Source organism: Nanorana parkeri, unplaced genomic scaffold (genome assembly GCF_000935625.1).
Source record: "Nanorana parkeri isolate BGI_ZX_2015 unplaced genomic scaffold, ASM93562v1 scaffold70, whole genome shotgun sequence".
In the NCBI taxonomy this organism is placed as follows: Eukaryota; Metazoa; Chordata; class Amphibia; order Anura; family Dicroglossidae; genus Nanorana; species Nanorana parkeri.
Window position 1 is genome coordinate 274,003 of NW_017306338.1, and position 14,199 is coordinate 288,201.

At 41.7% G+C, this 14,199-nt stretch overlaps 1 protein-coding gene across 1 annotated transcript; it reads right to left on the reverse strand.

The window, feature by feature from the left end:
• Nucleotides 1–1,171: 1,171 nt before the first annotated feature.
• Nucleotides 1,172–13,394, reverse strand: SFPQ (splicing factor proline and glutamine rich). Its single transcript, XM_018576554.1, has 10 exons — nt 12,477–13,394; nt 11,402–11,590; nt 10,265–10,566; nt 8,842–8,937; nt 8,135–8,331; nt 7,338–7,422; nt 7,136–7,250; nt 7,009–7,054; nt 6,012–6,130; nt 1,172–1,926 (listed from the first exon to the last, which is right to left on the reverse strand). Exons 1-10 carry the CDS (start codon nt 13,266–13,268, stop codon nt 1,777–1,779), a joined length of 2,091 nt encoding a protein of 696 aa, XP_018432056.1. The 5' UTR covers nt 13,269–13,394; the 3' UTR covers nt 1,172–1,776.
• Between the last annotated feature and the right edge of the window lie 805 nt (nt 13,395–14,199).

A 14,199-nucleotide genomic window follows, 5' to 3' on the forward strand; every position in this document is an offset into this window, starting at 1 on the left:
TTTGTGAACTTTTAGTATAAACCCATCATCAATGGCCTATCCCCACTTATTTCACCAGATTATGGTATTCTATTTAAGGTCAGTGGAGATGATTTACAAAATTAAGCAAAGTACATTCATTGTTCACAAACTATGCAGTTTAAGCGTGCATAGGTAGGTGCATAGGCACAACTCAAAGATTTGCTTGCAATCCGCAATAGAATGCTCTAAAAATTATGAATGACTTACAGCAATAATCAAACCTGCAAAATGAAACCACACAAAAAAAAAAAACATTACAGAGAAGACCCTGCTCATTCTTTGTAAATCAAGCCCAGTGACATGACAGCATTTCATAACAAATAATGCACTCTAACAAATGTGCAAATAAAAAAAAAATAAAAACAATTGGAAAATGGGAGTACACAAGCAAGGTTGACTGCACTCACACATTAGCTGTTAATTTACTTTTGCAGACCTAGCCAAATACAATGATTGAGTGTTTCAACATGCACAGAAGTGAACGGCAACTTTTGAATGGTACTCTGTTTAAAACTTCTGTTAGGGCATAAAAAAAACTAAGCAAACAAAGTTTTCGGTTGTAAACCGTACTAGAAGTGAAAGTCAGGTGGGGGAAAAAAAAAAAAAGCCTAGAAAAACCACAGTTGTGTATAATACTTAACTTAGGCATACCTGTAGAAGCCATGATCACTTACTGCAGCAGAAAAGCTGTTTAACCTGGAAAACCAAAGTGACTAGAACATACTGTTAGGTTATCTTGGTATGATATGATGATCACTTTTAAATTGGAGAAGGGGGGAAAAAACCACCACTGTAAAAACCTCATGTGAGCATCCCTTTTGGAAGAATAGCCAGGTGAAGTATATCTATTCTCAACCTTGCAACATGCACAGGATCTAAAGCTTTAGGCAGGCCATGTATCTTAGATGGCATTCAGATACTAGGTATCCAGCTACCATTCAGTCAACGGGAAGAGGAATCCCTACCAACAGAATTTGCAGTGACTTCCAGAAGAACAGTTGTTCTGTAGATGCACAGAATGCACATTAAACAGCTTTCCTTATGCAGCAAGTCATATTATACCCAGCCAAAAAATATTGGGTTTTCTAGTCCTAGACTGTGCAGCACTGGACATCTGACCCACCCACCCCAACACAATAACTCTTCCACATTTTTATTCAGAAGTATTTTAATACAATGTATTACAAGGACAAGTTTCAACGAGTTTCTGCTCACCACAATACTCAAATACATAAATTAGCATCATCAGATCCATCCCAGAACCACAGGGAGGCAATTCACAAAATTAGAGCATTACTAAGAGTTAGACTGCCGTCTTAAAACAAGAGGGTCAAGTTTGAGTTACGGCTGTATGTTGGGGTAAAGCTGCCCATCTATTTACAGTCTGACACTGGATGGCATGATGGCAAGTCATGCAATGGTCTTGCCAATAAACTCTTTCTAGGAATATTGCAGTTCATGATGACCAATATCAATTTAACTGGTGAAATTCTAAACAGCAAAGACCAAGATTTGAGTAGCATCCAGTCTAATTAAAGCATGTGTAAAATTAAAAAATAAAAGTTGGGGGCGCTAATGGGAATGAACATACACTGCCATAAAAAAAAAAAAAATAATAACTCAGACCTACATACATCACATCCAGCTTCACAGATACTGGGTCAAGCAATTGAGCATTCATAAAAATGTTACTTCAATAAAATAGAAGATAAAAGTGTGTTAACAAAAAAAAGTCAGGCTGATATAGGAGGCCATCTAGAACCTTGGTTTCTTCGGTGCCCCTTCATATTCCTCTCTCCCCCTCCCATAGCCTCCAGCGCCTGCTGTAGCGGGAACTGACCCAATCCCTCTGGAAGCCTGAGCATTGGGGGCCCCTGCAGTGCCCTGAACAAAGCGATCATTACGCTGTTAATATCAGTTCATTAAAGCAGTTGTCCGTGTGTGTATGTGTGTTTTTAGAAGGTTCCGCAGTGAAGGTTCGTCGATACAATCATCATGAGCCGATCCACAGGTACCAGGAACATAGAAAGGAAAAAAGGGTAATTTGCAAATTAGTTAAAGTATCACATGTCATGAGATACGCTCCCACAATTGAGTTGGATGACCATTTCAAAAACGGACACCCCGTGGTGCTCAAGAAAGCACAGGTTAAAAAAAACGTACCAAGATGCAACTTCAAGTACATGAATTGCTTACATCATAAGGAATCTGAACAGTTATCAACTTGCGTTTTACTTAAACCTGAGCTGAAGTATTGAGAAGTGCTCACTTACACAGGCCTAATAGTGTAGGTTTCATCACCAAACTCAAGTATGCATTATGACCCTACAAAACAGAGGGAGACTAGTAGTCAAGATCATGGCCCTACGAGTGTACTCGTACTGAAAAGATATCTAGAAACATATGGCCCTGAAAAATGTAAAGCCAAGCTAAGAAACATATGGCCCTGGGCATTCAAAATGAACGCTGAATGATTATCCGTCATTTGGAGCCACTAAATACATTTCACTCAGGAGTACCAACACATGGAATAAAGTATCACCCATGACCAACTCTAAAAAGGATAGGCACCTAAAATTATTCAAGCCTTGGGAAAATAATGGTTTAATTACTAGGAGCACCATGTTTAAAAAACACCAGCTTGCAACTTTTAGGAAGCCTATCCTTAGTACTGACAGTGTTCCTTACAGATACTATAGTAGAGACACTGTTCAGACCAATGCATATGCTGCTTTTCTCACAAATAGTCTGCTCATATGACTATTTGCAAGAGGGTACACAAGATAATGTTGGGCCCAAGAGGGATCACGTAAGATCCAGCAACATGAAAAGCAACTACATTTCGATTTTTCACTAAAAAGGCGATAAAGCAGAATGTCACCTTCTGTAACAGCAACCTGCAAAATTAAATTTTAGGCTTTCATTAAGAAAGTTTAATGGGGGGCACTGAGAAAGCATGGTTAAATTTAGAGTAATTCAGAGTTTTTTTTGAGATTCCTAATGCTTTCAGGTTCAAGCCTTCTGATTAAGGAATCAAGCTGAGTTGACATACAAATATTTGGTAAACTGTACAGTGTTGTTGAGCTCCGCACAACAGATTGTGTTAAGCAATATTAGCAAGTTATATGTTTCATAAATCACAAAGGCCAAGTTCAAGTTAATGGAAGCCACAACTTTTTTTTTTTTTTTGGCAGGGGGCAGACGGTAATGAGAACTATACCTGTTCCAAGGTAGAAAGACAGCCTAATATTGGCTGTAATGCAGGAAGCAAAGCGACAATAAGATGTCATGCCAACTGGAATATTTCCTTCCACTGAATGGCATTTATAGAAGTCTCAGAACTTTGTTCACCACAACTATTGGATCTGCACACTTCAAAAAATACTTGTTCACCTGTACAGTAAAGAACCAGTAAACCCAGTCTGCAGAAATAACAGATCATGTTCTGTAAATTTATAATAGTGAGGTGAGAAATACAGCTAGGGGTGCAACCAATTAGTTGGATCCCCTAGCCCTCTCCTCCATGCTGGGAGGAGGGCACAGCAAGCAGAGGGCAGGTGCAATAGCCAGCCTGCCATTTACATTGAACTGCCTCTGCAGAATCTTGCCACTGGCAGCTGTCATTCCCTGGCTGAACCTATTCAAGCACCATGTGCTTACAATACAATTCTTTTTTTAAAAAAAACATTCTAAAAAGTGGGAAAAAGTAATTTTCGGTTTCATTTCAATGTCACCCCAAACGCGCCTCCCACCAACGTTGTGACCACTGCATTTGTGTATATGCCATTCATGTCAATTGTACCCAAAATGTGCCTCCCACCCAGTGTAATCTCCCACACTGGAATACATGGTACCACAATGTCATGTGTTCCAGTGTGGTGCAATTGCAAACAAAAAAAATTGTGCATGCAGTTTTATTCTGAAGTCAACACTGCATTTGTGTATTTTACTTTAAATTAAGGTGTTTTTTTTATCCGATTGAGAAAATAAAATCTGCCAATCAATGAAAATTAGTCGGAGCCTATATAACCACCCATCAAAAAAAAAAAGTAGCTTTAGAGGCAACACAAGCCCCATTACCATTAAAGTAGACCTCAGTTAAGTTACATAAAAGATGCAAACTATTTTCTTAACGGCATCTCAGGTCTAACCTTAAAGCTGAAGTTCAGGCAAAAATGAGTCTACCAAAGGGAAAATACCATGTAATGGTGAAAGATGTGACTTGATCAACTCTCTGGCAGCCAAAAACAATGCTGAAACTACCTTGCATGAACTGCCCACATTTTCAACTCAGAAGATAGACCAGATTGATTACAATGTGTCCCATAAATCCCTCCCACTACTTATCTGCATGGTAAAGCAACTCCTCTTGGCAGGACATCCTCGTCTTCTGGTGTGAAGAGCCAAGTGCTCTTTAATACCCTGGCTCTTGCCTATTAAAACCTCAGGACAGAGCCTTGGCAGTGTTCGCAGTTGTAATCAAAACAAGCCAAATGAACAATGCACACACTTACTAGGTGGTTTGGAAACTATACCGGAGAACTGCAGGAAACATCGCAAGCTGGTCTGCTTGCTCAAGCAGATCTAAACCCTAGAACGACCATTTGCTAACTAAAACTGCTTTTTGTATCTCAATGCTGCCGCTTGTCTTCACACACACACACCCCACTGCTCGGGACCTGCAACTTGGCAGCAAATGTCTGCACAGCCACTTCTAGTCTCCACCCAGAGCATGTGACTATACAACACAAGAGCACATGACAGTTTGTCACTCACAAAGGTGGACTTGAACAAGGTCCTTCATTGCAGGATCACCAGGTATTCCTTTACTAAAAGAAAATTATCACTTTTAAAGTTACATAACATGTAACTTATGAGAGTTCAGTAAACCAATGACAATATTCCCAGAAAGGTATTTTTCAATTCTGAAGCTGCCGCACTTCAATAGGGGCCAATGCAATCATTTTTCAGTGCACACCATGCTGTTGTGGTGGTGTTAACTGTGCCCATATGTAACAAGGCAAAATTGCCTTGTCTTGCAATGGGGCGGCGAGAAAAAAAATAAAAAACCCAGCACAGGCCAAACACATTCGGTGCAAATCAAGCCTTAAACCACTACCTACACTTTGAATGTAATTCAACTCATGCCAACATCACTGCACTATGCATACAAGCTGCGTTTTAAAGGAGCCTGGAGTTCAGCTTTAATGACATACCTTGACAGCCTGTCCAAATTTACTTTTCAACTACCTATATTTTATTGCAGGGTTTGTAGAAGTAAACAGCAAAGAATTACTTATTTAGCTATGGAAATGCCAGTGTGTACTTTTAATACTGCAATAAAAAGATAAAATGCAACGCTTAATGCCTCAAAAATTAAAACTGCAAGTTCAAAAAAAACAAACGTTTTACTTTGACATAATAGGGATATTGAAGTAGCAATGCCACTTTGTAAATTTCTGCAAGCAAGTGGTGAATTAATTTGATTTTAGCACTCCAATATATTTAAATGCCAACGGGATTATATTCACTCCAAAAAAGGCATGGTACCATGCACCAAGTCTGTTCTTTTCAAGCAGATCTGGTTTAGGGTTTTCAGTACATAGGTGAACCCAGTTTGCTAGGATTACAGTAACCTACAGACTCAATTTACACATTAGCCACTTCTAAAAGGGACTGCAACATGTTGAATCATTTGAGGTCAGTTTTACAACTGCATGAGGCAATTCCTGCCACATAGCATTAAAACCAGGTCACCACCCATTTTGTAGGACTAGCTGCTAGATCAGACAATTATGTACTTTACAACCCTCTAGCCACCAAAGCCTCACATACAAGCCCCTTGCCCAAGCCTGTTAAGTCTTTCAAACTCCGTCTGGAGAAATGCTACACAATCTGCAGCATTTCAACACTACCAGAACCCAATAAAGTAGCAATACTGGTCACACAGTCAATGACACTACTTTTGAAGTGTCAGTAAGATACATTACCATGTCATTAGCCATTAGAGATGAGGCAATTGCTGCCTGTGTCACACCTGGACTGCCCTCATAGCCCATGCCAGTTGACCCAAGTGTTGGATATTTTGGGGCTGCAGCACCATATGCATCTTTAAAACAAAAGATAATTAGAAGAGGGTTTGAAAACATGTTCAAATATTAAAGACACTAAACTCAAAGTCATAATAAATAGACTACCTTTTTTTGTCATTTGGGAGCATTTAGAGCTGAACAATCAATTTTTCTTAAATCACAACTTCCTGCCAGCGGGTGGCTACTTTTCTTCTCCAAGGCCCCCATGTGTGCCGAAAAGTAGCCACCCTCTGTGCTGATTGATGTGAAGAACAAACATGCCAAGGGTGTGTCTTTTGATTCTGCCTCTTCAGTCTCTGCAAGGAGCTGGGACTTCAACTCTCCCATACTAACATGATCTTTGAATTCTCTCCTCCTGGCTTACCAAGGAGGGAGTGTTGGGCGAACTGCTTGTGAGGAAATTCAGAATGTGAGCCACCATCAGCCTTATACTTTTTCTCGAGTCTCAGCTCACATGCTAAATCTGGTCTCACAGGTCAAGAGGATATGGCTCCTACATTTAAAATACAGTTGTGTGTGTAGATTGTTGTAAATTTGTTAAGAGTTTATAATTCAGAGCATCGCAGGAGAAAACAATGAAAGAAAACCACAGTGTGTTTAGTGAGGAGAGGGAGGAAGAGGAGGCAGCTGTGTGCAGTGAGATGATACCTGTCTACCTAATGGGAGTTGTAGGCCAAGATGCGCACATGACCACAATCAACGTAAACGGCTCTTACTAAGGGACAGGAAATGTGAGGGGAGAAAAGAGCAATGGGAGCAAGCACAGCAGACTTTTTAAAAGGGTTGTAAGACTATTTTAAAACAAATGTGGCTTTGGAGAATGCTCAGTGTAGATGTGAATAAAGGAGAAAAAAAAAAGCTGAGGGCTGTGTGTAACTTTAAAGATCTGCATTACCTGCCATGGACAACGAGTTAGTTCCCATTCGCATATCCCGCTCTCTCTAAAAAAAGGAAAAACAGTTGTCACAACCAATTCTACAGGGGTTCCGTAATCTCAAGCATCTAACATTGGACTGACTTACCGGATCCATATAACTCATACGGTACCCCTCTTCCCGCTGACGTCTCATCTGCTCTTCCATTTCACGCTGTCGCAGCATCATTTCTTCTTCACGTCTGCGGCGTTCCTCTTCTTGTCTATTTACAAAAGCAAAAAGGTTAGTCTTCAATACAGACAAGTCCCCAGAATAACTATTAAAAGCTACAGTAAAAAGCTTGGCTCACCTCAACTGAATTTCCTTGCGCTTCTGCATTTCTTGGTTGTGTATTTCCTCCATGCGTCTTAGCTCCTCCTGACGCCTCATCAAATCTACGATGAAGATTTAAATATCAGCTTATAATCTTAAAAGGTTATAAAAAATTCCCTTAATGAACATGCATTTTATTTTGGCTACCACTTGAAGTGCTTGTCTTGTGTACATATGTATTTGAGTGAACACTATGGCATAATCAGTTCTAGAACACCACATCTTCAAAAATCATCCACTAAACTTGGCAAAAAAGATTAAATACTTAAAATTCACATGACCAGAATGTTTCGCACAACCTCTGGCTGCACAAATTTTAATTAAGGCAACCTATCCACACCCAATTTTGCCAGGTGCGCGTGTTCAGGTACAACGCAAAGTGCTTTGCAAAGCATGCTAATGTCACAATTGTGAATGGGCCCCAACATTGAAAGCCATACTCAAAAATAATCATTTCTGCCAACTTATGGCCACATCCAAACACATAAAGACTCCAGGATACCCATTAACCTGTTCTATAGCACGTCAGGTAACAGCAGAAATTTACCAAGTTTCTAACCTTATGTAGACACGGGTACTCCTTTATACTGAAATCACATGATCAGTAGATTTAGGATAGAGGTGCATTTATTCCCCACTTAATGCCAACAGCATCAGGTACCTTCAAAATGTATCACTTACAATAACAAATTAGGAAGGCTCTTGCTGTGCGCTTTACAAAAATAAACCGTATGCAGCAATAAAACTAAGCATTTTTTCAGAGGGAGGACTGACCTTGCCGCAGCAGGTTGGCTTGATGTTCATGGAAAGCATCTTCCATTTCACTTTCTAGTTTCTCTTTAGCTTCTTTCATATTTTTCTCCACTTGTTGCCTTTGTTGTTTCTCCATCTCATCCAAAGACTTCCATCTCTGAGAATATTCAAACTCAAAACTTCCATGCTGGGCAAACCGTGGAGGAACCTCTCTCTCTCTGTTGGATTAAAACAGTAGATATTATGTATGCCTATTAAGGTAAAAACCAACCATTTCGAAACTAGTTGCTACATTCTTCAAAGCTCCCCAATAATTTAGACATGCAATAAGATAGACATTGGACACACTTTGTTCAGTTTAAATTATTTAAGGTTGCACTGTGACAGGGCTTTAGTTTACTTGTAACATACCAGTATCAAAAATTACATGTATTAAAATGAGTAAAGAACCCCCCCCACAAAAATAAAACACTTGTCAACACTGGTGAACCATGCATGTTCACCACTGTAAACCAGAACATGAAAGGACAGTTGAGGCAAACATTAAACATTTCTAACTTGAGCTTCCTTTCAGGAGGCAGAAAAAAAAAAATGGGAAGTTTAGTTACATTAATTACAACCAGATCAAGAGACCGTTGCCTGCATATGATTTTATACAACCACAAGTCTAACCATTTATCTCACACCACAACAGTTGAACTACAGATAATGTGTCACGCAAAACGTACTTTTGATACAAATGATTCTTCTGGGCAAGTTTCTCCGGAAGGCCATCTTCATCATCAAATTGTTCCAGAGGCTCCACGATAACCGGCATTGGGGTCCTGGTAAAGTACAATTAAAATATCTTGTGAGTAAATAAAGCAGTTAAAGAACAAAGTGATAAGTGCAGCTAATGCAAAAAACAAAACAGTCTAGTTCTAAACCACAGTCCATTCTCAGACTTCTATGGGATGGTCTCCAAAAGCTGGAGACAGTTTAGATGATCCTATTAAAGTCTACCAAGACCCAAATGTGCAGGCAGACCACAGCAAGACCATTTTGCCTGCAGTATGTCAATATTGCAACAGGCTTTGGCTCTAAATGCAAGGTGGATTTACACTTCTGTTGCATTTACTGAGTGTTGGCATTCTTGAAATGCATAGTGTTGCCTAATTTTAATTTGTTCTACGAGTAGGAGCTTTCCTTTGAGTGCATTGAATCACATTGCGGTTAAATGTAGCGTGTTTAATTTCCAGCCATCACACACACTGCAGCAGACATAATCTGGAGCAGCTTCTCATTTCCAAAGCTTAATTAAACTGAAGGCAGAAGCGGATCGGTTGCCATGGTCAACTGCTCTGGATTTTGTCTGCTCTAGTTTTGATAAATTCCCTCCATTGTGTAGTACATCTCTGCACCAAGCACATTTCATATCTGGCCTTGTCATCTTTACAACACTGCAAGTACAGAAATATATCTGTTGATCTTGAAGGAAATCTGGCAAGCTCCTGTTTGAGCAGACAACTCTTATGCATTAAAAAGCCCAAACATCAAGCATGCCTGAGCTTTTACTGTTGGGTTACAGAATACCTCCCCTTTACCTAATGGAGATGAGGTGGTGTTCTGTTAGCGCTTGGGATTTCAGTGCAAAAGGCATTGTGTCCTCTCCTCAAGTTAGAAGTTAGAAACACACTGGATTTCTAGCAGGCAAGAACTTTTTCTGTACTAGCAGTGTTTTGTAAAGGGGTAAAACATTGGGAAATATGCATCTATTCCAGAAATATTGGTCTCCTTGACACACTTGATTGATTCTCCCATGCCAGATAATAGGATCAGGACCTGACATCCCTTTACACTATACTGCCACTTAGCAACAATCACAGGCATTGAGTTTCCTTGTGCAGGGGCACACTGATGAGGTCATCCCTCTACTCTCCATCAAGCATGTCTAGTACTGGCCAGACAGCACTGTGCAAAGCAATAGAGCCCCGATCAATCTCATCTCTCCCAGGGTTGCTGTGGAGAGCACTACACTAAGAGTCAGGCACGTTTGTTAGGCGTGTACAAGAACACATGATTTTTGAACAAAAAATACAAAGCTGTTATTCCAGTTATGCATCTGCTCTAGTTCAGCTGTAATATTCTGTAATGCACAGTAAAGAAACTTACGTTGTCAACAGGAAGACTCCATCATTACACCTTTCATATGCCTTTCTAGCAGCGGGCTTTGCAGCAAACTCAATTATTCCTTTTCCTGTGGATCTTCCACGGTCATCTACAATAACCACAGCTCTTTCAACTGGACCAAATTGACTGAACGCTTCCTCCAATAGCTCATTCGATACAAATGAAGAAAGGTTGCGTACGGAAAGGGCTGCAGAGTGAGTGGCAAAACGTACACGGAGCTGCCTGCCTCTCATGGGAAAATCATCAAGCTCTGCTTTGGCAATTTCAGCCAGTGCCCTTGTTTCCTGAAAAAAATGTAAATGATCAGCAAATAGCAAGGTTTCTAAGTCATAAGCATACAACATTATGAAACTGGTGAGACCAAGTATAAGTAACCAAACCCAAGAATAAAAATGCATTATAAATTGCATCTTGCCAGTTATTTGATGAGTGGCTGCATTCCTTATTTTCTTTAAGGCTCAAAGAAGAAGTACTCTTTAGTGTCTGTCTGGCTGATAGATAAGGCCCCCACAGCCCCTGGCAGTTTAAGCCCCGCTGACATCACATCCAATACAGTCCATTCACATGGATTAGACTGATGCTAAAGGACATACTACAGCCAGAGCAGAAGGGGAGAGATGAGCCAAGACCACCAAAGCAGAAAGAATCAGGCAAGTATATCTTCTTTATTCTGGCCGGTAGAGGAAAAGTTAAGAGTTAACACATGCAGTGGGTAGCACTAGTGCAATGGTTAACACCCACATGCAGTCCTTTAAGCTTTAAAACGTGGGGGGGAGGGGTGTTTAGAAAAACTAAACTCTTGCATGTATGATGTTTGAATGCTCAGAGTTCAGCTTTAGACAGATTCAAGTAATGTTCACATGCTTGTCATGTTTGTAGACAGCCTTTTTCATAGCTAATATTGGTCTTATAGGACAGTGGCTGGGAAACAAAATGGCCTCAGATTTTAATGTGATGCGGTACTCCTGTGCACCAAATGGCAAGGCAAACATAAAATGTGTCTAAATACTATGTTACAAATAGCAGATACATAGGTTTACAATTCTGACCTGCTAAAAAAAAAAAAAAAAAAAGTATACATGGGATGCATTCCTATTTTTATTAAAACCCCAAACTTACCAGCTTAATAAAGCCAAAACCTTTGCTTTTGTTGATAAAAACTTCACCAGGTTCCCCATACTTCGAAAATAGTTTCTTAAATTCATCGTCAGTGATGTCAGTGGGAAGGTTTCCGACAAACAGCCTGCAGCGTTGGGTATAAGTCTTCTCTCCAGGCCGCTTCAAAAGTGACAATGTTGCTTTGACACCCTGTTAACAACAAATCCATTACAACCGTGCAGGACACTTACAGATTATAACATACGGTTAATGTAGCCGTTTAGGGCAACCAAACATCATTCAAGTAACTGCAGCAATCACACTGACAGCCTGCTTCAGCAGAGCCCCGGCAGCCATTTTAAACACCTTATGCAATCACAAGATGAAAGCTAGAATGAATCTCTGCTTTTGTTAAATATACCATGCCAGTCGCAGCACAGGACTTTACACTGAGTGCCTAGGCATAGGATACAATTTGCAGATCGTTCACTTCAGCCACATGATTTATTGTTACCTCTAATTTCTGACAATTTGCCTGTTTACATCCGTTGTCACAATTGACCACATGCAAAACCACCATCACACCACATCCTAATTGTACAATCCAGCTTCAGGAGCCTAGAATACAGCTCAGCCAGGTACATTAGCCCAGATTTAAGAAATTCCCTTTGGCAGTAACTAGCAAACTGGACAAAAACAGAAGCAGGGAGAGGAAACATTCCCTTAGCATAGAATCATCAAAAAAAGATCGTTCAATTTCTCCACACGTAGCCGAATAAGTTAATGCAAAAGAGAGTGGGGAAAAAAACAAATTAAATGAACATACACCCAAGTGCATAGCCTAAAAACCTTTAAATGACTGCAATCAGGAAATTGATACAATATGAGACATGGTGGAATAGAAGGTCGTTACGTACTAACACACACAGATCTGCATATTCTATGTGTCTACAACCGATCGATCGGATTTTGGGTGGATCACAACGTACTTTTAGCCGTTGCTTCGATCGACATTTTAACCGAACCAAGATTAATAAAGCATGGCTAACATGACCACCGTACTTAAATATCTCATAGGAAGGCACTGTGCACTTACGTCGCTGAAGTTCTCTTCGTGGGCATTCCCCATAGAGACATCCTCGGCCTGTGGCGGGGGATGAGAATGGAAGCGGGACTGATGAGGTCTCTTCTGGCCGACCTGGATGCCGGGCCCGGAACGCCGCTGTTGTGATAGTTGATGTTGCTGTGATGGCTGATAATGCTGTTGATGCTGATGTGGTTGTTGCTGTGGCGGCTGCTGAGGCGGGGGCTGGCTAACAGGAGACGTGATTTTGGGCAGGGGTTTCGGGGCCTGGTTCTGGTTAGCGGGTTTCGGGTTACTGGCCTGCTGCTGGGGTGGCTGTTGTGGGGTGACCACTGGCTTCTGCTGAGGAGACTGAGCTGGTTTAGTCTGCGGAGTGGTAGAGGTTGAGGTCTGAGGAGCAGGTTTGGCGGCGGGGGTCTGGGGGGCAGGTTTGGCGGCCGGGGTCTGGGTGGGCTTGGCGGGCTCTTGGACTACTGGCTTTTGTTCCGGAGCAGGCTTTTGTTCCGGAGCAGGTGCCGGTTGCTGTGGTGGTTGCTGCTGAGGCGTAGGCTTCGCCTGACTCTGCTGCTGGTTCTGGTTCGGCTTCTGCTGCTGTGGCGTCTGCTGTTGAGGCGGCTTGTGCGGCTGATACCCAGAAGAGCTGCGGTTGGAGTCTACGTACCCAGGGCCACGGTGATAGTTAGACATCCCTCCTCCTCCCATTCCTCGTCCACCGTTACCTCGACGGTACATGTTCATGTTCATTCCCATTCCTCCTCCGCCGCCGCCCATGCCGCCGCGATTTCTGTACCTATCCCGGGACATTTTACGCTTCGAGAACAGAGACTTCACGAAAGGAAAAGAATGTTCGTCACACCAAAATGGCGGCGAGTGAAGAAGAGAGGGAAACGAGGTGGCTCTGTCCTCTACTTCTATACCAAGCTAACGTTTACGCCTTCTGAACCGCCGGTCCAATGAAAAAACAGGGGTCGCTGAGCTGAATATGCTATAGGCCAGCGAGCCTGGTAACAGGAAAAGGAAATGAGGCTTCCCACAGACCTCACGACGGTGATTGGGCCGCTTTCCCGCCTTGCTCCTCCTCTGTGAGGACGCCCCGTCCCAACCGAAAACACATTGCTTTCAGTGCTTTGTACGATGATTGGTGCGTTTAGATAAAAGGCAGATCCTACCACCAATCAGGCCACGTAACCTTTGCGCAGTGATCGATAAATTTACACATATTACATTTTGTGAAAGAACATTTTTGCTACAGGGTTGCACATGTTTAGATGCAACCGGGAATAATGCAATACCATTGTGCGTGTGTATATAAAGAATAGATAAAAGCTTACACATTATTTTTTTTACACCGATTTGTGTGCAAAATTAAGAGTATATGTATGAAGCAGTGAAACAGTAAATCTGACCAAAACATTTAATGCAGGTGACTCATGTGTTTAACCATTTGAAGACAGAAAGTTATGCCCCCTTACTGTTCTAAGTGATTGCTGGTTTGACTGACATTAAACAGGAATGCCACGGCAGTGGCGTCACAAAGGGGGGTGCGGCCCGCACCCGGGTGTCACCATTGCAGGGGTGACACCAAAATGACTGACAGTCATTTTGGTGTCACCCCTCTCTAAAAGTCGGGCACTCGGTCATGGATGAGGTCAGAAGGGGAACCGGCAGCATACCTCATTTTGCCGGGTGAACGTCCCCTCCTCTCTCTGCCGGCGTCCATCACCGAGATGGCCGC